This window comes from Manacus candei, unplaced genomic scaffold (assembly GCF_025592945.1).
Source record: "Manacus candei isolate 608988 ecotype Guabito, Panama unplaced genomic scaffold, ASM2559294v1 h1tg000056l, whole genome shotgun sequence".
Taxonomy (NCBI): domain Eukaryota; kingdom Metazoa; phylum Chordata; class Aves; order Passeriformes; family Pipridae; genus Manacus; species Manacus candei.
In genome coordinates, this window is record NW_026138104.1 from 3,796,681 (window position 1) to 3,821,953 (window position 25,273).

The 25,273-nt window shown below is 35.1% G+C and overlaps 1 protein-coding gene across 6 annotated transcripts in view; it reads right to left on the reverse strand.

Annotated features, from left to right (window-relative positions):
* Window positions 1–25,273, reverse strand: part of MINDY3 (MINDY lysine 48 deubiquitinase 3) — a 51,385-nt gene that overhangs the window by 4,769 nt on the left and 21,343 nt on the right. For all 6 annotated transcript variants that reach the window (XM_051802649.1, XM_051802654.1, XM_051802651.1 and 3 more), the window contains 5 exons: window positions 23,983–24,053; window positions 22,715–22,795; window positions 6,240–6,312; window positions 5,355–5,427; window positions 339–426 (listed from right to left, as the gene is read on the reverse strand). In XM_051802649.1, the coding sequence (XP_051658609.1) occupies window positions 339–426; window positions 5,355–5,427; window positions 6,240–6,312; window positions 22,715–22,795; window positions 23,983–24,053 (386 nt within the window). The remainder of the gene's footprint in view (window positions 1–338; window positions 427–5,354; window positions 5,428–6,239; window positions 6,313–22,714; window positions 22,796–23,982; window positions 24,054–25,273) is intronic.

Here is a 25,273-nt window from a genome sequence, read left to right on the forward strand (position 1 = left end):
TTATTCTCAGAAAAAACAAACTCAGATGAACTTTCTGAGTAGGAAACCAGTTCAATTCCATATGCAAAATGATTATGTATTTCTTGAAGATAAATTTAGAACTTGTCACTATAATGGAGTTTCCTTCCAGTGTAAAGCTGACAAAATCATGGCCATGTTATGCAAAACAGAAGTCTACCATTTGTTGTGTAATACAGAAGTTATTTGCTGGTCAGCTGTGTCAAAGGAATGGAATACTTATTAAAAATAACTCTTGTGATATTGATGAAAGTGTTTAATGAATCTCAAAGACAAACAGAATAGACAATGCTCTTCAGCAATAAAACTATATTGATTACCTGCTCAGGGAAAAATTCTTGCAGAAAGGGACCCAGCAATATGATGCCCAGTCCTTCTGGGTCTAATTTGGTCTTCATGAGGTTTACACTAAGACAAAAACATTGAATATAAAAGTATGAGTAAGACACTTTTATCTTGCATGACTAAGTTATGCTGTGCTACCACAGTACTTACTGCCAAGTATAGCAATACTATTCTATTTTTAATCGTAAGTGACAACTGCACCAGAATGGCATGCAAGTTGCCAAAACATGGTTATTTTTAAATAAAAGTAATCTGTTGTTTTAAATTAAATAAGTGATAATTCTGAAGGACCACCATATTTGGTAAAATAATTTGAAACCCATATAATCTAAAACAAGGTTTACAGCCCAAAAGGCATTTTGCTGTCTTGTAAGCATTCTTTAAAGATACAAAAACCAGTCATCTTTCAAAAACAGCTCTGTAACTGCCAAACAACCTGTTTTTAAATAGAGATTTGAAAAGCTTCCAAGATTTTCTAAGAACACTGAAATAAATTCAAATTTACCAGATACATTTCATATTTACATCGCATACTTGATATCAAAGAAGTCAGAACCAACAAACAATGGAAATACTAACAATATTAATCCCAAAGCCTTACTACACAACTATGGCATAATTCCAGGTCCCTACAAATGAATATCAATTATAACTCTATATTTCTATTTAAGCAATATATTTCTACAGGCATGAGATCACATCTATTTGCATCTACATGGCCTTTTTGCCTAAGTTACAGGTTGTACCGTACACAAGAACGTCCTCCCTGGGTCAAACCAACAGAGCGCCTTGCCCAGTGTCCTGTTCCTGACCCTGGTCAGTAGTGGGTGCTTACGACAAGAGTACAACAGGGCAAACATACATCCTTAGTTTACCCTCCCCATTTCCAGCAGTCTGCTGCTCAAAGACATCTTCAGTGACAGGCAGTATCTAAAACACAAAGATATATATTTTTCTTTCCATGCATGTGCCTAATTGGCTATGAACCCATATATACTTCTGGTACCTACTAAACTCCACTCAGAAAATTGAAATTGAGCTGTAGATTATGGAAATAAGTATCTTCTCTGTTTTGAAGCTGTCACCTGATAATTCAGTTTGACACCTCTTTTTTTGTATTGTGTGAAGCAAGTAACAATCATTCCCTATTTACTGTGCCAATGGTTGTCTACCTTTTCCAGGTCAAACAGTCCTAATGTACTCCTTGTTTCTCCTTGTACTAATGGCACTCTGTACGTTCAATAAGCCTTGTTGCCTTCCTGATACTCATCTACAATATTCTTTTTTTAAGATGGAGTGAAATGTCAGGCATGTATATAATGGCATAATTCCTAGAAATCCTACTCCATATGTCTGTCTATCACAATCAGTTTAAACCTAAGATCTGTTTCCTGACCAGTAATATCTAGTTCACAGGCCAACAATGCGTATGTAAAATCAAGATTGTTGCTCGGGGGATAAAACAATTTACATTTACTGTAGCGAGACTTCTCTGTTACTGTACCTTCTAGTAACTTCTACTGCTCTCCTGTATATTTTTTTTAACATCTTGAACACTTTTGTATCAGCAGCAAACTATTATACAAATCCCTACTGCCATATCCTCACTGGTGCCACAATAAACTTCACAGATGTAACACAAAGTCCCGTAAAATTCCTCTAATGATCTCCCACCACTATGAAAAATTGTTATTTTTTTCTTTGATTAATTCTTTATCTACAAAAAAAAACTTACTTCCTATTCCATGTTTACACATGAAATATTTACATGTGAATTTTCCCCAGACTGGCCTTTTAATCTTTTTCTAAGTGCTATTCTCCATTTGTCACTTCTTATTCTGATACTGTTTGGTACCAGCAGAGTTCACAGTCGTATGTAACCTAAAATAGTTAGGAGAAGAATTCAGGATGCTCCCTAGGATTCTTCAGGATGCTCCCTATCATCTTCCCCGGGGAATATGAAGAACTCACTAGACTTGAATAACTATTTTGGAATACTTTTACACACTGGGGATCATCTATCCAAACTACAGACTTCTTGCAAGTCTCCTGGTTCTGATTGACTCATTTGAATACTATTAGTTTTTATAAATTTATTATTTTATAACTTTGCAGATTAGTCTTCAGAAGATTTTTAGCTCTGCTTTACTTTGTATTTTACATTTAACATTTCATAAATCTAGATTCTTCCCTATTTTTTCCATGTAGGTACTACATCTTCCTTTCAGAGGACACATTTAGCTTCTCATAGATCCCTCTTTTACCACCTAGGTCTCTAACTGCCAAAAGGTGCCTTTTGCTGGGGATTGCAGGCAGAAGGTATAATTTCTAAGGTCTTTTTGATTGTTGTGTGGAAGTATTTTATCCTTTAGACAACCACTTACGTGTCTTCATTTTCAAGTAACTTCCTTTCTTGGTCCTACCACAGCACTACTAGTAAATGATTTGCCTTATTTTTGTTTCTCCCTCAATACACATAGAATACATTATGCAAATCTTAAGAGAGTGGCTCTGTTAGGGTCCTTGGAAGAGGAATTTTAAAATCCATAAAACTGAACGTGATATCCTATAAACTGTTAATTTAATATCTTAAAAAAATTTACTACTCAAGCGAAACTGCAACTGAGGATTTGCAAGATACTGGACTTCAATCCTTCTATTCCTCATTCTCACTGCTCTCAAAGTACAAAATTTTGGATGTTTCAGTGCCTGTTTGAAACCTGCTCAAATTCTTCAAATGCTGTAACAGTTGTAAAAACATTTGTGTTTGTAAACAGAACCATGGCAGTTCATTTTGAAAATGCACTTAAAATCATGTAATAAAATTAAAGCAAGCTATATACTCACTGATGAAATACAAGAACTGTTTAAAAATACAGAGCCATTTTAAGTTTTTAAGTGTGGTCAGTGTACAAAATTCAATCAATTAGGCAGGAGGGAAGATTTAATAAACTTTGACTGTGATACGTTTCAGCTGAGGCTTTTTCATTCAGCAAATGGCTGATGCTGTTCAGCGCTACTGGTATTGCAGCAGAGCTACAAACACACGTGTTTGTGCCTCGGTCTCCTCAGGCACCTGAACCAAACAGGTTATGGATGTTGGGGTGATGATACCGATGGCCTTTGTACTCTCCTGGCTGGGAAGTGCGTGGGGACAAAAGCCTCCACTACTGGTCAAATACAGAGACAGGGTAAAATGTTTTAAACAAGCTAAACCTAGATTGATAGATGTACTGAAATCGGTGCCCTGAAGAGCATCAAATGATTTTTAGAAACAAAAAGGCAAAACGAGACATCTGGATTCTCAGATTAATTACTAGAAGACTAGAAAATTTTACTAAAATCCCATGCAATGGTATTCAGTATTGAATAATCCACCCTTCTAATTCACATCTGTTCTACAGAGTTTTCTCCTTTATAGTTCTAAAACTCTAAGCAGGTCTGACCATATACATCCTGAGATTCTGAGAAGCTTAACACCTTGAATTAGACTAACAGAAATGTAAACAGTATACTTAGAGGCAAGGCCTTTAATTTTACTTTAAAACAAAAAAAAAACCAAAAACCAAACAGAAAAGCCTATATGGAATTTGAAATGTGTGATTTATACTTGTGTTCCACATTAAATAGATAGGACATCCAGGACCAGAACAGAGCAGGTCCTCCAGACAGTAATATTAGGCAATATATTTATTTGAGAGGAGATGATTCAAGGCTGCATATTTCATGGTTTGACCATGGCTTTTCAATATAGCTATATTCATATCAAGTATCAATATTATGACTGAGTCTTCCTATGTCAATTTATATTTGATGTACTATGCACAATAAAATAGGACAGGTCTATGCCACAAATAACCTAAAAGCCACACAGCCAAGTGGAAACAATGCTAAATGAGGAAAGAGGTTTTCTGAAGATTTATTGAGACAGCTGAACAAAAAGGCCAAAAGAAAGCTTTTCAGACCTATTAAACTATGTCTTTTTTCTTTCCCTCCCTTTAAAAAAATATCTTCTGCAGATTTCACCACTTATTGTTACCATGAAACTATGGTTTAGTTTCATGGTATCTCTTTATTTCTATTTTCACTTCTATTCTCCAGAGAACAGCTCAGTAAACTTCATTATACTTTAACATTTGAAAGGAGAGAAAACGGCCTCAATCACATTTCAGATGGCTGTGTGAAGTAAACTTGCAGTCTCCACCACAGCCATTCTGCAGAACAACCCGTTTAGTCCCAACTAAACTAGGCCACCTGTTTACAAAAGGGCAGAAGCATCATTTGTAGCAGTAAGAAAGTTCAAGTACCTAACTCATCTTTCTGAGTTAAGCATTTAGTGGCAAAACATGGTAAGTTTTGACACCAAAAGACAGCTGTTGTTACCTAATGTTAGTCCTGTCTGTCCACATTAGATTCAAAACAAGTTACCTTTTTAATTTGAGAGTTTTAACTCTAATCCTAGGAATCAATGTGTCATTTCTGGAAACAAATTACAATTATAAACACCACAAGGTCCTGAATGGTGGTGGAAACCGAAGTGTAACTGAAACAGTTTCAGCTACAAACGCTGTAGATAGATCCAACGGTAATATAATGCAAATCTGCCTCTGAATACCTTGATTGTTTGGCTCTCCTGTCACACAGTTTCACCCTTTTTAACATACAGAAATACATTCATGACTATCTCCTCAATATATAGTAATGCAACAGGTCTGAGGGTTTTTTGGCTTCTAGTTATCTCTACCAAAGTTAGAGATATCTTAATTTTCATTCCTCCCATTTAATTTAAAGCTGACTTAAACACTTCAAAATAACATTCTGTTCCCAGAATGCAAGATAGGAAGAAAAAATCTGAGTTATGAAAAAAAAAAACACCAAACAACCCTGAAATGATAATAAATATACGGTTAACTGAATCCAGAAAAAAGGCCTATATTATAATTAATGTGGTTAATTGATATTTCTGTATATTTAAATTTTATTATACTTACTATTCAGGATCTGAAACAAGGTCCAGAGCCTTCATTACATCTTCTAACAGAGTGTCTGGTATAAAACCATTATCTGAAGAAACAGCAAAGATTCTTGTGAGGAAAAGAAACAAAATGCTTTCCAGGAGTAAAAATTTCACTCAAAAATACAGACGCTACATATTACATTTACATCTGTAAAACTTGCAACCAAACGGTGGGGTTCTAGAGGGAACAGAGTTTTCAAACACTTCTCTCCCACTGTATTTGACCCAACAGAGTGCAATACAGAAACTGTGGGTTTATCATTCATACACTTAGAAGCTTAATACTTGCTAAGAATTCAATCTTGTATAGTAATCTTCACCTCCACTAAATACCTAGGGATAATAACTGTACATTTTTCCCCTTTTGATTAGATAAAATAGTACCTGAATGTCAGATATCCTCTGTTTTCCAAACCATGAGAAAATTCTCAGTGTATGTTATACACATTCAAGAACAAAATCTCATGAAGAATGAATCACATCAGATCAGTTGTGTTATGAAAGTGTAATGAAGGAGAAATCAAATTATATTTAACTTTATGCTAATTACAAAGAACATTACAAGGTTAAAAAAATGTATGTTTAAGAACTCTAATTCCTATTGCACAACTTCCCTTACTTCAGAAGTCTCAGAGAATTTCTTCATAGTATCATGGAATGGTTTGGGCTGGAAGGGACCTTAAAGATCATTTAGTTCCAACCCCCTGCCATGGGCACCTTCCACTAGACCAGGGTGCTCAATGTCACTTATAGACTGACTACTGTATTGGACATTTCTTAAGTACTCAGCATTTCATTCCTCTCTTAATGAGTACATTTCTATTAAAAATCTTATTTCAGCAAGAAGTACAGCCCTTACCCTCAGGGTCATATGTCTGGAAAACCCTTCTAGCTTGTTCTGAAGGCGCTTCAGGAGCAACAAGGGCCATATCCTATGGAGGGGGGAAAGAAGAAAACCTTCAGAATATTCTTACTTCACATACAGATTACTAAGCCATACTACACCTGATTGGAACCTAAATTAATGAAAATTTAAATACAACAGGAAAAAAAATTAAGGTAATTTGGCAATTTTGCTTTTAGTGACATAAAATGATCAAGAAACACGCTAAAAATTGTGTCACAAATTTCTAGACAAATTTTATGCAAGTATTTTCATGCAGATGTTGTAGCACAAAAGCTAATTGGAAACTACAGTTCCAATCATTCTGTACTCGAGAGCCCCAAGTGAAAAAGCATATGGAAGGAACCAATTTGGGAGGAATTCCTTCATCCTGCTAATCTCTCCTGGTGAGAACAACTTGAAAATTCCTTGCTTTGCATACTGAAAATAGAAACACTAGATTTTTATAGTAATTCAGTATCATAATAATGTAATTTTAAAGTTCCATAAAAATTACTTATTTGGAACAAACCCACTATTTAATGAAAAGTTTTCCAGTGACTTCACAAATTAATAACTAGAACATCTACAGAAAACCAATACTTGTATCCAATACAGTGTATCTTCAAGTTCTTTAAAGTACTTTCAGATAGAAAGACCATTAGTTTCATGATGCCAGATGATGCATGAAGTTGTGCAGTTGTTGACCACACACCCTGTCATAATAGGTAACACTTATGTGATTATATAAGCTACATACATAGACTGTAAAATTTCATAATATGTGATCAACTCTTAAATAATTTAGAATACAAAACATCCTAAGCAGGAGTAGATTTCACTGTCACAGTGTATTAAAGTAAACCAATGCAAATAGTTCTCAGTTTACAATTGATGCCATAGCATATAAAGCTTATTAACAACAAAATTATCAGCAATTTTAATATTCAGGATTTAACTCTAAAGAAGGGATAATGGGAGGTTCTTATTAATGAATTAGCAGCTCATGGAGCCAACGTAACAAGAGAGAACTATTAAAATTTCCAGTGGCATGGAAGGATATAACCCAAAGTAACTTCCAACTGCACATATAATTTCAAATGTAAACTCCATATTTCTACTTTGGTTTATGAATATGCAGATCTTTCCATACAATCTTAATGTAATACAAGAATAAAGACTATAATTTGGGTTGTCTACCCTCCCTGCAAATTACCTTGTCAATAAAGTACTTTCTACAGTGTCATGTGATGCAAAATGGATTTTTTAAAGTAAGTTTTCTGCAACTACCAACAATTTTTTTTGATAGTCCAATTGCAAATAGTGTATATTTCCATTGGCATTTTAGTTTTCCAGGTCCTCCAGGTCCTTAGTTATTTCAGTTCACATATGTGTACACAGGAAAAACTTCAGAGATGAAGTCACTGAATGCATTGCCCAATACTGAAAACTCTGTGTCTTTCAACTGAACTTTTAAATACGGTACAGTATCCAAGTTATTACATATTACCACTTTTTGTTCATTAAATGTGATTTACTGATGTTCTAAGCAAGTAGTTTCAGAAGGAAACTTAGAAAAGTTACCTGCCTTGGTAAGATGACCAAAAAGCCCACTCCTCTATCCGCAAAATAATTCTAACTTTTCACTGAGACTATTGTCTTATAAAAAGTTAAAAATGCAATATTTCAATTTTTATATACAAATCCCATACAACCTCTAACTTAGCATATAATTCATTTACACTATTCATAAAGCTTTGAAAGTTCAATTAGTCCATATATTTGTATCCAGGGGGAAAAAAATACCATAGCTCCTTCACGTAATAAAGCTGAAAACGTGACAAACATCTAACAAAAACATAGTTCAGCTGCCCAAGCTGATATTTCACCATATGTGCCAAAATATATTCCCCATCCCAGCCCTATGAATTGTATTTTGATGTAACCCATGCATTGAAAGTTCCATATAAGGGTATCCCATGAACAGTCAATTACAATAATTATTTCCAATACTAAGTACAACATGTCCCAAAAATCATGTTTCACTCGTTGGCTTTTGTGATACACAAACAAGTCATTTTATATTACTTTGAAAAGTTATTCTCATCAGTAGTACCAGTTATTTTAAGATCCCATGTTTACCCTTAGAGGCAAAAAATATTCTTCATAAGTTTTAGTGAAAACATACCAGAAGCTTTCATTCTACAAACCAAAAGCAGAACATAATGGTTAAGCCACACAGAAATCCTGGTTATGAATTTTTACAAAGATTGTACCCTGAAAGACTTGTATAATGAGATCAGCCCTCATACTCCCTCCTTTACAGTTCTACACTACCACTGTTGAGTGATACGTGGAAGAATTATATATTGCAGTACTTTCTTTTTAAAAATTTGCCTAGAGACAATACAGAAACACTTATTATTTATCAACTTTTTAACTTGCTATAATTTAATCAGATCTGGAGGACCGAAGTTTATTTATTCCAGTCTTGTATTACAGAGAAAACTGTGTATTTTTCAATGCTATAATCAGTGGCTTTAAAGGCATCAACTTTTCCAAAATGGTTTCCTAAGAAAACAAGGTTGATGGGATCTCTGTAACTGATTCCCATCTCTCCAGCTGACGTTTGAATCCACTGCCAATTTCAGTTTTACAGAGGAAATGGAGTCTCACAACTGGTTGTTGAAACTGGATGCCAGGCAGGGCATCTCACTGTGGAGTTGGTTCAAAAAGAAATTTGATTTTATATATCAGTAAGGTTCCTTTGGAGATTATCTTTTGAAAGAGAAAAGACACTTAACACAATCCTACTGATGTACTAGGTAACTATCATTATAATTTGGATGCATAAGTCTTTCACACATGATCAGAATGCATTTCAAACTGGATAATGCTCTGAAATAAGAATGTGAAGCTTCAGTTCCTCCTGTGGCTGTAATCTTTCATTTGAAATGAATCTCCACATCCTATGCCAGTATCCTGGAGGACACAGAGGTTTCTTCTTTTTAAAGGTGAGGGAATCCTGCTCCCAAGCCAGAATAGAGGAAATGCTCTTTACAGCCTGAGATAGAACAACCCACTTAACTGAGAATAGATTTGAAGGCAGCTTTACGTGGAGGCAAGGAGCAGAAGTGCCATTTGTATCACCACACATACAAATGAGGTTATGTGTCCTAAAGGTGTCAGATACTTTTTCACTTGTAGAGACTGGCTAAGAAGTAAACCAAAGAGTAAAATTTAACATAGGCTGGCATCAGTTCACAAGTGGGAAAGCTATCATCACTACAGAAGTAAAAAGAGGTTCAAAGTCTTGCAGTGATATAAAATCTAGTTGTTGATTCTCATTAAGATGGAGAAGATTAAATAGAACTTGGGCATTGCTTGAAATTAAATAACAGCTTTATTGCAGGTCTTTCTAGGAGATAATTATCAAATCAAGGAAAGGAGAGTCCTTAAGACCTGAATCAGGAGGCCATTATTACCATCATATAAAGAACAGAACAGGTATGGGAAGACCATAGATCTTGTTTCCTCTCAGGCACCAATGAATAGGTATTGAGATTCCTGAGGCATGAAGTTACTTGTTCTAAAAATACTCACCAACAGTCTACTGTCAATTTAGGCAGACTATTGTAAAGAGTCTGTCTGGAAAGGGACAGAGTTGAGAATTATGCCATGGCAACAAAGCAAGTCAAATCCTAGAGCCCTAACCTGCAAAGGTTAGGACAGCCTAAGGCATTTGATGCTATTTGACATAAAAGTAGTTTGAAGGAGTACAAGTCTGGTTCTGAATAGGCAGATTGCCAATGAAGACTAGTTCAAAACTCCCATTTGTTTTCAGGGAGATCATTTGCACCAATAGTTTGGACGGTCACTGGCCCATGGTTGTAGCAGTGATGGGAGTATCCTGTACAGACTGCTTACAATTATTTTCTTGTGCTGGCCAGTGGAATATGAGATTACTCTGCTACATATTATCTTCTATGAGAGAAGGCATTAAAAAAAATGACAAACAACTGGAACACAGCCAAAGAATACTTGAAGGAATATCAGATTTTTCCCCCCTTGAGAGCTGTATATAGAGGAACTGAAGGAAAGGTCCTTGACTTATCTGTCACTATACAAGAACTCTGCAGCCACTTCAGAATGGCACGTGTTAAATGTCATATACTGTACCCTCCTCAGCCTTGAAGAAGGGCTATGAGTCTATCTGGGATTCAGAAAATGCCAAAAGAAAATCCTTTCCTTGAACAAGAGAGGAAAGAGGCACAAAAGGAATTTTGCCACACCCGAAGTAGCTGAGTTCTTATCAGGGGTCAGAAAATAAAATACAGGTCTTGCAATTCAGACCAGAAAAAGATGACACAGTTTATATCAAAGGGATAGATGTGGTGGGAGGAGAAGCATTCATGGTAAGCAGTTTGTTGCAACATGGCCATTAAAAAGAAGCAAACTGGCACCAGCTGCCGTGCTGTCTTGTAAGAGTGAAAGGACTGCATTTACTCGACAGGACCTGCAGTACCTTGCTGAGAACAGAAGAGAGTTCTCAATAGGGCAGAATGAAATGCTACATGTGGACTACTTCAAATCCTTTTTCACCTTCATCCATACTACCCTGACAGAAAAGAGAGCCTACTTGATCCAAAGGTGAGGTGAAGCTGAGGAGGAAAAGCAAACAGAGCAAGAATTAATAACAGGAATCTGAAGACCCTGTCAGCCTACCCATCTAGAAATCTGGGCTTTTAACATACACTCAAGTTATAGAAATCACAATATATCCTCCATTCCTGTAGGAGAGGATGGTTTAATGAGACAGCCAACAAAAAAAGCCACAGCAGTGCAGTTTTTAAAAAATAAGAGAAACTCAAAGTACAGTGAATACATGTTAACAGTTATATTGCCAAAGATGGTTATGGTTTAGTTTAAATATTACAAGAAGGCAACAATTCACTTGTTGACCCATTAAAAAAATAAGAGCTTCTTCAACATGTTCCTTGCTTTGACAGACATATTACAAGACATTATTGTAAATTGATAAAGATTAGGTAGTCTTTTTGTTAGTTACTAGCTTGTTTTGCTCAGCAATACAGAACAAAGTCTTTATTTTGAAAGCAAAAATACATTACTGGAATTATAGACAAGGAGTCAGCAAATTTGAGTTTACTGGAATTCTTATCTAATTACTAAATTACATACTACCCACCAATCACAAGTCTAATCTGAAAGGAGCTTCTCAAATTATCTGTTGCCTAAAAGGGATCAAGCTGTAAGTGGGCAAATTCCATGTTTTACAACTTCCAAAACCTTCACAATATTGTTCACTCAGTATTAACTTTAGCTTCTATTATCATGTTACCTTTTTTTCTATGTAAAAAATATAATATCTGTATTTTATACTATTTCTATATCTAATATTATTTCAGCCTATAGACATGAGTAGATTGCTATACCAGCTGTGGTATTAACATACTAGTTCTATTTGGCAATTACAATAAGGATGTGGGAAATGAACAAGTATGTCAGGAACATTTGATAGTGAAGTTTAAAGCCAGTGAAGATTTACTGCAGAAATTCAAATCTTCCTAAATACAGTTCTCACAGTACTAAAAGCTGCACTTAATGTTGGAAACCAGCTTACAGTGCTCAGTTTCCCACTTAAACCACATAATTCTCTCTTGGCATGACGAAAACCCTCCAGTTTGCTTTAATCCAGAAATGATGAAATGTTTTTGAAAACAGACCAGATTACTATTTTATAACTCAAATAAGACAAAAGTGTTTCTAAAGGACAATTATTAGCCTGGTTAATTATTCTAACAGTAATATTTTATGTCTTTACGTGTGAAATGCATGAGCTCTATGAAGCAATGAAGAAAGCAAAACACTAAATATTCACAAACATCACAGTTTCACATATTACTAAAACAGTGTTGCCTTTGAGTTTCATATTTGAATGTGGTATTTCAGGTAGCTAATTCCAGCAGCAGCAGAATAGAGCAATTAGCTTCTATGAAAAACAGTATCATTCTTTTAATTAATACAAAAATGGTGATATTTTTCATTAAAGCTAATAAAGCCCATCTCACTTCACACCAATTACGAGCTTTCTTAACTACATGTAGGCAGTGACTGAACTTGTTTTCTAAGTACATCTGCGCTGTTTCAGTATTTCCATATCTAAGTGTCTTATCTATGTCTTTGACTGACAACTTTGGCACTACTCTGTAACATAAAGCAGCTATTTTTAAAGTACATATATAAATGTATAAGTATATAAGGATACTGTAAACAATCCACTGGTAAACGAAAATGGCATTGGACTACCCATAACACAAATTACAAAGAGAAAACAGATTTCATACTCTTAAATAAAACAAAGCAATATTTGGAAAAATGCACTTAAATATTGAAATGAGGTTACTACAGTCTTAGAAACAAACAAATCTATTATTCAGATGTGACTTCCGATGTTATATAAGTGGAGAAGTAAAGACAGAAAATGAAGGTAAAGTCTTAAATATCACTAGATATTCTTCACCTTTGCTAGGAAGAGTTCAAAACTTCCTCCACCACAGATAATCCCTGTCCCCCTCTTTTTTTTGGTATATTTTTCCTCCTTCCATGTTTAGATTTTCAATTCTTTCATTCACATATATCCTAACCTGAAAGTAGAGCTGCCTTATCAAAAGAGGTAAAGATGTTATTCTGTACACAAAAATGTTGCTATTGGTATGAAAAGTCAATAAAGGGATTAAAAACTTATTTTTTAATACTTCTTAAAAAGTGGTTAGAAATGGATTACTAAAGGTCTTTGTGTTTGTACTTGTAAAGGATTAAATCAGATGCTGTATATGGATTCACCCCAATGTTCCTGGGGATTCAACAGCTCTCATATGCATTAAGGTTGTGTGGTTCAAACATCAGCTACAAACCAAACTGATTTAGGTTCCTGCTGTTCATAAAATTATCTTAAGTATCATGACACTGATTCGCTACACAAGTTCAGTCTGTCATGTCACGCATTTCTTAGGCAGTTTGTGAGTTCTGCAAAAGGCAGAACTTGGCATATGGCTTCAGAACAGGACCACAAGAGTTACTATTTTAAAGTATATTTTTATTATTGAAGCATATGGCATGTTGGCAGTCTCATTCACTGTTTCTAGTTCCCTGCATCTATCCCAGTAGGGTTTGGGAACATGGGAATAAAGCAGGCTGAACAAAGAATAAAAAAATATGTCAGCCTCCACTTTCAAGGATACATGGTGCCCCGCTCAAAAAGAACATCTGGTCTTCAGACATTTTGGAGAAAAAATATGCATAGAGACAGAAAATGAGAAAATGGCCACAAAATAATTTCCCTGTTTTTTAGCCCAAGAACACTTCACTTAAAAATATCTTTAATAGGCATTCAATAACTATATTTAAAACTCTATTTCCAAAGTTCTGCAATACATTAATGCCTTCAGGACATCTTTTTTTTTTTTTTTCAGGAAGAAAAACTGTAAGGGAAAGAAAGAATCTGAGGAATCAATCTAGAACATGTATTTATAATGTGTGCACAGATTAACAGCCACTCATGGAGATTAATTTTTTCAAACAGGAGATACGACAGGCAGATCATCAGTTCACACACTGGCACTGTTGTTTGCTAACATAGTGAATACTAAAGTCCCAGTTATAAGTCTTAATAAAAATGGGAAAAATAGTATTCCCAGTATCATTATCTGGTAATAAAAATCTGCAGTTAGCAGGCTGCAATTAAAAGGTAAGGTAAAATAAAAAGGAAGATGGCTCGTAGAGCAAAGACTCTGCAGGCTGACTGGTGTGAGCCTGGCACTATCAAGGTTTATGACATCTACCTCCTACCTCGTCTAAAGGTACATGGAACATTCATTCTACTTGCCTATAAAGTCTCTTCATTGTGATACTATAAGCATATTAAATTAGGTAACTTGGAAGAAAGTGGTTTAGATTTTAGGGCTCTTATAAAAAATTCTGTGTGGAAATGACTCAGTAACATTTCTCTTTTAAAATTCCATTTCTGAAATGGTTGCATGAAGATAATCCTGACTACAAATACACTATTTGCTGTCCTAAATTCATTATTTACTGACCTGCATTGGTTTAGAAACTTTGACATCTATGCATACAAACATTTGTTAAAATAAAATTAAAAAAAAAAGGAAACAAAACTCAGCTTTTTTCCCCTCTCCATTTGCTGAGATTGCATCTTATGACTAGAACAGCATCTTTGACCTCTGCCTTATCTCCTTCATAAATACACCATCACGTCAAAGCCTGATATGACCACTGGAGCATACCACTGCATTTACAGAATTTCTGCAAAGGAGTGTTCTACTGCATAAAACTAACTCCCTTCTTTCCATTCTTCACTTGTTGCCAGAATAACTATTAAGCTAATGTCTTCTTCCTAACTGTTTGTGTACCATTCAATGACTTGTAAACTACTGGGAAATGAAAATGCACTAAATTTATTGAAGTCAAAACTTTTGGTCTAAGACTTTAGAAGGCCTTTGAGGGAATCAATGAGAAGTTTATGCCTCTCCCTTCCACTTACTCACAAATATTGAACAAACTACAAATTGGTTAGGATGTAATATTACCTCCTCTACTATCAGAGGGCTCAAATAAGAAGGACAGTATTATTATTTTGGGGAAATTTGAGAAGTATCCTAATACATGCAGAAAGCTAAAGTGTAGTGCAAAATAATTTTGAACACTAAAAACCAAGACATAAACATCCAAACAAGCAAAGGGTTTACGAAGAAGAGCTTATTTTTCAGGCCAAGATCTACTATGAACTAATCATTAACTCATTCACCATCAGACACCGGAAGGATTCCAAGCTGTGCCTCGTAATATTCCATAACAATGACCCACCGAAGGAAGGTCACTGTAAAACAATTATGCAAAGACATATCTATAAACAATACCTAATTTCAGAACATTACCAGCAGACTGCAATAGCTACAAACATAACACGTGCCAAATGCAGAATCAAGTGGTAAATATTAATGCATTAAGTGAGGTGGATGTGCTTGGTGCCCCAGCAGGAATAAAAAAAGAAACACAACATTCAGGAGGACATTATATTACAAAAGGTGTTTTTGAGGAAACTTCAGGTGAGTTCTCTATGGATGGCTGCATCCTACTGCCTTGCTACCCCAGCAACAGCAGAAACAATATTTTGCTATTTTATGTAGCTGAAAATAAAATAATTGTGTCAGAATTAAGTGAGACATGTACCTGGAAAGGTGAGGGCACCTGACTAGTGGAAGAACCAAATGATGGAGGAAAAAGCCATCAGTATTCTGTTTTTCACTTGATTTGGAATTACGAATAACATTTTTTTATACAACATTTCTTTAAATATCAATTTGATTGATATTTAAATACTACAATACTATTAAAAACTCTTATCAATTTATTAATTGTGTTTTAACAATGAGCCAGTATGTCTTTCCTCCAGATTTCAAAAACAGAATATCTACCCGTCATGTGATGACTCAGGCCCAATGTCTTCGCTACTGTATCAAATATAGCTGGAACCAACATTGTTTTCACACCTAAAAGGGATACAGAATGATACAAGTTCTCAGCCTTTGTTTCTATGCAATACTTTTACTTTCAGAGTTTACTTGATACAGTGCCTTATAAATTATAAAATTGCATTTAGCAATTTCTTTGATATATTTACTATTTGCAAGCCACTCTGCACAGTCTACCAAAAAGAATGAAACAGCTAAAATGTATTTCTTTAAATATCAGTCTTTCACTCGATAGGCTAACATACATGCAAACTAGATGTTGTTCATACCCTCCTCCTTCCAGAAATAGGAGGGTGCAACTCCTTCTAGAAGCTAATAAGTACTCCTATGGGGTAGGACCCAATCTGTTACCTTCCAATCCCCAATTTCAGTTTACATATGAAAATCATCCATTCTAATATGAAGAAAAAGAAAAGGTATTCCTCAGGACAGCGCTATGAACAGGGAGTAAGTGATCCACCATTTCTATACCGCTCTGCCTTTTTTACATGTGCTTTACATGCTCACCACTACAAGCTGTTCAACTGAAAAAAGAGCCAGCTAGTTGACAAGTTATTGTCAAAATACTGTCTCATGGAGATGACTGTACATTAGTCTCAAATATGTTCCCATACTATCTTTAAAAATCAGACAAAAGTTTGTTTTTTAACCAACTGATGCATATTCAGCAAGGGGAAGGTCAACAGAGCACACACTTGGAAGGGAACTAAGAAGCTGGAAAAGTGAATTGATAAATGACCTCTAGAATCACTTTTCATCCTAACTGTATTTAAAACAGGCTTAAAATGATTAAGGAGACTTTAAAAATATCCTAAAAATGTTTAATGTGATATTCATGGTCATTATTTAGGCATATTTGCTTTCTAAGTTTTCCAATTCGGAAGTGCTCCTACAACATATTAAACTGAGAGCTTAGCAGTTTGTAGGTAATTAATTTTTTCACTTGTGGATCTAGAAAAGGTTCTTGCATTGCACTGGTTTTCTAGTCTTCCATCTTTCAGGCCTCCTTCTTTCCTTCATTTCAAAGGGTATTTCATTCAACAAGTGGTAGTGTTTTATTGTCAATTTTTATAAGCTAAATTTTGGTGGATAAAAAGTTCCTACTGGAACTGCTAGAACCACTCCCCACACCCCATTTTACAAGTTTTCATCTAGGCTTTGAAACTGTGTGCCCTGAGTCAGTACAAAGGTGTTCTCATCTACCTGAGCACAGAACAGTATCAAAATGTGTAACATTTCAGGATGAATTCTTTTCAGTGACACAAAAATTGGAACAACTCAAACACATGACAAGTGGTGTCCAAACAGACCTACTCTCAGCTACTTCATATATAAAAAATGAACCTCCCTCTCTGAAAGAAAACAGATGGATGAGAAGTTTTTTCCTAAAAGGAAGTAATCTGCTTATTTGCTTAGGGGCACATACAATTACATTTCATGGACTGTAACACTCAACCATGAAAAAATGTCCTTAAATGATCACTGTGAAAGCTGTATATAATGGGATGAAAGTTAAAAATGTTCTAAAACTTCAGAGAACATACAGATATGACTAAATAGTTGAAATCAGTCAGACAAATGGGGTAAACACAGCAAATAAAACTCTTTTAGGAAGGTAAATCCCAAATAATTGGCTGGATTAACATGCAGAGTCTTGTGTCTCTCAGTTTAATGATCTCTACAATTTCTGTGTGTAAGAACAAACAATGCAAAACCTCATGACTGAGTTACCTCTTTATGATCTGAGCAGCAAGTCCTCATAATTGCTACTCATTACTATGGTATGCACAGCACTTCTGACAAGAGCAATACAATCTGGACCTAATTTCTAAATGTTCTCGCTTCAGAGCTTTGCCACAAATTGTCAAAATGCCCACCACTGCCCAAAGATTCATTTCTCTGTTGTTCAAAGACATCGAGTTTTTTACCCAACCTCAGGAACTGGAGGACCACCAAAGTGCTCTCTAATACTTTTTACATGCAATTTCCTCAACATCTACAGGTATACAGTTGAACTCCAGTCTTGATAAAAGTCAGCCATGAGATCTTAGATTCCATGGTTATGGTTTGCTCTTCCTAGCTCAATATTTTTAGCTACTATACTAGGCTAAAACCTAAATAAAATCTCTACATCTAGATCTCCACTTCAAAGTCTCTTTATAACTGTGTGACAGGAACTTATATTGCACTCCATCCTTCTAATAATACCTGAAACATCCAAAAATGCTGAGCAACTAGAGTCCTGCCTGACTCTGGAATAAAGAGTGACCACCGACTCTAAAACTTGAAAATCTAAGTCAGGTTCACTAAAAATCCTGGAAATTTAGTATGGCCTCTTGACTCTCTGATTTAAGATGTAACAATGTATGTCATCATCACAGTGTTTCCAGCATTAGAACATTATTTGGCCTCTGTAATATGCATTACTGAATTTCTTATAGCACAGTGATCTATGAGCCCTACCCCTTAGCTCTGCAGATCAGCCCCATCTGTCTACCAGAGACATAAACCTCAATCTTCCCACTCAACCTTTCTGTTATCCTCCACATATCTCTGCTCTTCTTGGAAGTCGAGTTCTCCAAGACACTCTGTAGGCCTGAGTGGATGCCAGGGAGGTGGCAAAAACAGAATTAGTTCTTTATCTCTTGGACTGGAGAGGGCATACCTGGGTCTTCACAACCTTTTTCCTCTCTCCCTAACTTTGTGCAAGATGTGAAAAAGAATATGTTCTGTACAAAGCTGGTATAGCCACTCAAAGGAGCTTTGCTTTCTCCACTATTTAAAAATTCTTTTAGTAAAGCTGAAGTACAGACCATCAAAAACTATGAGCATACAGGGAGATCTGGTATTTCCTAGCAGCTATCCAGATTTGTTACCTTCAAAGAAGATAAAACCACAATGACTTTGGATAAATTGATATCATGAACTGGTTTCATTAGAAACAAATATGCCACCACACACTGTTGCATCACATACAGTCTCTTTTTGTCTACAGTTTTTATTGTAGACAAAATCTGAAAGTTACTTGATAACACTGGTTTGAAAATCACTTACATGAATGAAAAAAGCACAAATTCTCCCACAGAAAACATCTCAAACAATCAATAAAGAAACTGTCCAGAAGTGCCTGTTCATAAAAAGAACCACCTGTAGCAGGAACAAACTCATGGCAAGTAAAATTGGAGTAGACCCACAAAGAGCAGAAAAAGTTAAGCTCTGTGAGCTCACAAAGCTAGAATAGGGTAGATACCTTTCAGAAGTATTTTATTTTGAGGTGCCCCTTGCCAACTGTGATTCTTCATGTCTAGAAATGCTAAAATACCATAACTGAAAATGGATAGCCAATTCTGTTGTGTCCTGTGTGCTCCAAAACCTAGACACAAACTAAGGGAATTTTTTAAAACTTAGGCAGCTGAAGTGTCCCCACGGACAGTTTCAATCACCAGACATTCATTCCATGCTCTTTTCACTTTCAAAGAGTCTGAATTCAAACTTCCAGACTGTGTGGATTTGCATGTCAGCAGATAGTATTTGGAAAGCACCTGTTAACCTGCTGTTGGTCTTCCTATTGTTTGCACTGGAACATTTTCTTACTATATTTTGCATAACATTTCAACCTGTTGGTATTCTTTTATAAAGTGTCTGACCACACTTGGACATTCCTTAAGGTTCTGAATAGTCTCAGCTTGTCATAACTTCCTATGTTATGAGTATCATAAAAATAATTAAGAACTGCCCATACAGCATTTCATCAAAAACATCACAGCCTTAAATAGAGCTGCCCCACTTCTCACTCCTCTTCCCTACAATAAAGAAGACAAAAAAATAAAAAACCCCTGTAGTCTTAAAGCTGATTTTTAGAGGACATTTACAATACCATATATCTGCCTTCGCACCACCTGTCTCCGCGTGTCAGACTGAAAGCTATCTTGTCTGCTTTTGTTGCACTGAGGCCATTTGAAAGTTTCCCTATTCACTGAAAGGAAGGGAGGGCAGGGAGAGGCAGAAATGATGGCTGCTTTGATTTAGTTGCCTATGAAGAATCTACATACTCACCTTTACAGGGAAACTCTACCTTGTTGCAAAATGCAGAGTCCATGACCGCTAAGAGTAATAGCCATACGAATTTTTTCAGAAAATGTTAAATTGGACTGCTGAGCATTAAGCAACTTTCTGACTTTACACACACAGTTGTAATTGAAAGAAAATGATTGTACCAGTGACTTAATAATTAATTACTAATTAATTCATTGCTAGGATTTGTCTGCCCTCCCAACTATTGATGTTTTTCCTGCTCTATTACGACACATATAAATATTAGAGTTCTGAAGAACTACTTAGGTAATACAGATGTTCACGTGGCCTTTGACTTCATAACATACTCATCAGCAGAACGTGCTGTAGTACTTTTGGCCAAGACAGTCAACCTTAGAAATTAATATATGGAAGACGTGAGGTTTCATTTCAGATGTTTCCAGATTCTATTTTCTTTCCAAAAGATCTAACTACAAAAAAATCATTTGGCTGATAACAGGTCAACTAAGTGCCAGGTAGCAAAACTATTGATATTCTCTTCAATAAAATGTGCTTCAGTCAAAATTGCACTTTTAAGGAAGAAATTATTTCTTGTTATTTCTCTCTACATCCAATTCTTTGTAGTAAAATGAGGCTAATAATCCTGGTATATACAAAATGCTATGACAATCAACATATGGAGATGAAGACCATGCAGATAGAATAAAACTTGTTCTTTTATTAACGAGAGAAACTGCGGACCCACTGCAGACTTCTGTTAAAACTAGGAGATGACTCAGCTGTCTCCATTTAAGGTTATTTCATGCAGCAGCAGTTGCAAGAGAACTTAAGCCAAATTACATACTTCAGTTATTTATTTTTTTTTTCACTTTAAGCTGTGTGACCTTCAGCTCAAAGATACTGTGCTTCGTTTTGCCCATTTATTACAATCCATTGAAAATACAGAAAGTTTTAGAATGGCAGCTACAAATAGATTTAATTATTTTAGAAAGTATGACTGAAAAACATTTTTCACAGTCACAGCTACAGAGGAATGGTCCACATTTAGAGAAGTGCAGATATATTCTGGCATTCAGCAATAGATGTCTACAGTATTTAAATCAAAATGTTCCAAGATAGTAAAGGTGGTTTATCATTCATACCACAATGTTTATCATTCATCAAATGTAAAAAATCTGAGTATTAAAGAACAGCAGCCAGCTTTTTTAAGTAGGGTAGTATGCAGAATTTGAGTAAAATCTTTTGCTTGTTAAATCTCCATGCTCATGAAAAGTCCCTGGGATAGCAGTGAAGACTGTCCTGTTCCCTCATTTTCCCATGCTACTTGTCCATAGTGACAGCAGCCTAGGAAGATTGCTGTTTCTAGACTTCTAGACCCAATTACTCAGCTAATGACAAAAGTCACTACTATTATGCTTAATAATTGCCTAACATTCTTCTACTTAACCATAAGGGGTTAGGCTCCTGTAAAACATACACAGCTTGAAAGAATTTAAGTTAAAAAAAAAAAGCTTTATCAGCACTGGTTTCGACTCCACAGTTCATTTTTCTCTTTCCATTCTGAAAATTTCTTTCTCATGTAATCAAACTCGCCATCAAACTAGAAGCTACATCCTCAGTATCAAACACCATCTACACAACTACACATGCTATTTTAACATCTTGCTGACTAGCCATTGGCAATTAATTCAAGTTTCTTCCTGTAGTTTTTGGTATGTAGCTTCAATTGATACAATAATGGATTGTCAACATGATTCATATTTCCACTATAGTCAACATCTCTGCTCCACCTGAAATGCTCAACAACCACTACTTTACAAAGGGTGAGGTCAGACATGCAAATTCAAGGACTCAAGAGCTTTTACACATCTTCAGCTCCTGCTTTGTTTAATAATAACAAAAAAAAAAAAAAACCTAGGGAATTCTTTGCCAAGACCATGTCAATTCCTTATTCTGCTTTTTAGTTCCTAAGATATTAACCACAAGCTGAAGTTTTCCACAGCCTAAGTAGAGGTTTTTAGTAAGAAAAATCTTAGCGTTTGTGTTGTCTTTTTAAAGATTAGGTAAAAATTTTACTTAAGGAAATTCAACAGTTCAAGAATTTATAGCTTTATCTTTGTCATATGTTTTACTATCTATTTTTAAGATTTATACCTAAAATATTAATTTTTAAGGTATTAAGTACAGGGAAGTTAATTCCTAATAAGTACTAATAAATACACTAGTAAGTACCATTTGAAGTTTCAATAAAATTTTTAATCAGAAACAAATGTTCTATAAAAATAAAATGTAGGGAAAACAACTTGCAGTTGTCCAATAAAGAAACAGAATTCTCTCCTTGGAAAACCTGGTCTAAGATTTTAAACTGAGAGGTACTCTCAAAAGGATGTCTCACAGATTACATACCTGACAGTGTAAATATAAGGAAATATCACAACAGTGCTGATATCTATTTTTAATCTAGAACAACCAACTATCATTATAGATTAAAAATTGTGTTAGGAAGATTAAACTACTAAAGTCACCTACACTAACTACTTTCTTTTTATGTTTCTCTTGCATTGTAGAAATTTAAGATAGTACTTACCCCAAGCATGGTGTTCTAAAGCATACCCCACCCCCAGCCCAATAAATTAAGCTAAAACCAAAAGACTTCACTGAAATTTATGAGGTATCACTAAATTATGTGAACAACTCTACCTTCAAGGGAAGGCTTAATTGAAAGGTTTGGTGACTATATTTTTACATTAAAGCCACATGAAACTCACACGGTAGCAAGATCTGTAATTTGAATTTATGTGGTGTTTATCTGCCCGAGGTTACCAAAAATCACATCTAACATACCTTGGCAAAGAAGACTGTGAGGTGTGTTTCACTGCCAAGTATCCAAATAGGAAATTTTGGAGACTTCAAATAGGAACCAACCTAAAAAGACACAACAAAATCAGAAACACAAAGCAAACCCAGAAAAGTCACCTAGTTAGTGACCAAGTTAATGAAAATTCAGTCAGTGCTCTGACAACTAATATAATATGTTCAGTAAAATGACATAATTGTGTAAAATACTTAGGTTCCAATTTTGATCACTGATTGCTGTTTGACTTGGAAAACAACATAGCTTAGGATAATTAACATAGTTTAGGATATATAAGACATCAGATATATATAAGACTGTGGTATCAATGATATCCTTCACTTCAACCGTGGTGACACGCTCCGAACACTGCACACTACTCCTATGTTTAGCAATACTAAAATCGGATGCTAAATGAGGTAGAAGTCCACTTGACTTATTAGCTGGTTTTGGATGAATCAATTCAGAATTGACATGTATTTAATAAATGAAGGGACAGCTAGTCAACACACCAACGTTCTGCCACCTACATTAACCTCTTTAACCCTGAGATAAGCTAAAGGAATTCAATAGAGATTGAAAAGACAGCAAAGAACAACCAGAAAGGCTTTTGAAACAAAGAGTATTAACACTGTTTCAAAAGCAGCCTTTGCTTTCCCTATTAAACTGTCTTTATCTCAACCCATAAGTTTTCTACCTTTTACCCTTCTGATTCTCTCCCTGATCCCACTGGTGGGGCAGTGTGTGAGTGGGTGCATGGTGCTTGGCTGCTGGCTGGGGTTAAACCACAACAGTAAGGCACAAAAGTTCTCAAGTAAGAACCTGAAATCAAGAGATTCTGTGTCACAACAGGAAGAAACAATATGGACTAGGGTGTCCATCAGTTACTTTCAGATGTTCAGAGATAAACACATTCACAACAGGAAGCCACTTTGGGACCTCACAGTTTTATAACCATCTACATAACTTGCATTAAGAGTTATTTCAGTAAAAACATAAGCTTTTAACTAGCTATAATAAATGAGTGCAATAAAGTTCTAATTTAAGTAGCATCAAACAACATTTACTCAATAAGATGCATTTAACAATTTTATTATATTTCTACTATTTTAACATATTAGTCTCAGTTTTAATTTGAACATAATTTGAAAGTTAAGATCTCAAATTGTACATAGTAAAGCTTTCAGTAAAACTGTTAAAAAAAGCCCACAATGCCTTAATGAAATAAAATTTTTAAATTATATAGAAAACAGCTTACCTTACAATATCTCAGAGATTCCATCAATGTCAAAAAGCCTACTGTTGCCTGTTTGTGTATGCCAAGAAGTTCTGTTCAAAACAAAACAACATTTGTTCGAGAAAAATCTGCAAATCCTATTTCAACCCATTTTTTCTTACTTTTAAAATTAGTCAAGTAATAACTTTAAGGCATGCACTTTTAGTAACTGCAAATCATTAAGGTACAACCAAAATTATAAAGGTTTAATAACTTCCCTCTCTATAAAGTAAGAGTCAAACTCATGGTTTTAAAAGCTTACTCTTGATAGCCTCTTTTCAATTTTTTTTGGAATTAGTAGGAGATGAAGTACTTTCAACTTACACCACAATTATTCTCAGAAAAACCTACAAAAAACAGCTATCTTGGAGAGGAAAAAATCCCATATATATGCACATATGTATTTTTCTTCCTCCCTCCCTCTGTTTTTTTTTTCTTAAAGAGTTCCTTGGCCATATTTATCTAAACATTTCACATTCTGAGTAATAAAACACAATTTTGCAAAAAAATAGTTTCATTAGTAGGAAAATTAATTTGATTTCCTGTACTGACTTCCACTTAATGTATCATAGAACTCTCAAACACACACACAGCTGTCAGGAATAGCTCAAATATTTATGTACTACTGATTGAAAGAGCACTTACAGAGCCTTATTTGAGGTTCTCTAATAAAGAACGAGAAAGTACTTCAAAATTCAAGCTTTGAAACGAATTATAAGGATTTGGAAGAATGTCTGGGCTTACATATACATCATCTCAACAGTTCCAAGTACTGTCTGCTTGGAACAGCTCTGCTAGGTCCCCAAACACTGCCTAAACAAGAGCAACACATACCTGGAAACATACACCGTGATCAATTTAATAAGATCTGGATTTCCTTTTTTTCCAGTGAACATTGACTTTCGCATTTGAAAGCTCCCTCTAAAACACCAAGTTGCAACTATATTTTTTAACATTGATGATTCATGTACACCAGCATAAAACTATGAAGTCTTTATGAGCTAAAGCCTCAGGAAAATAGCAAGTGTAAGAAACCATTCTAAATCTTAAAAAATTCTGGACTGGAAGAAATCAACTCTGCATTTCATTGTAACTCACAGCACTAGGCATGGTATACCATGCTCCCTTCACCAACTCCAAGCTTACTGAATTTTGCAACAGTGTAGAACAATTATTATAGTAGTGGTTTAACTTTTCCCTCTACTGTTAAGTGAAAAAAAATTCATCCAACTCTGAAAATCAAAACCCAAAAAACTTACAAACTTGTTCACTA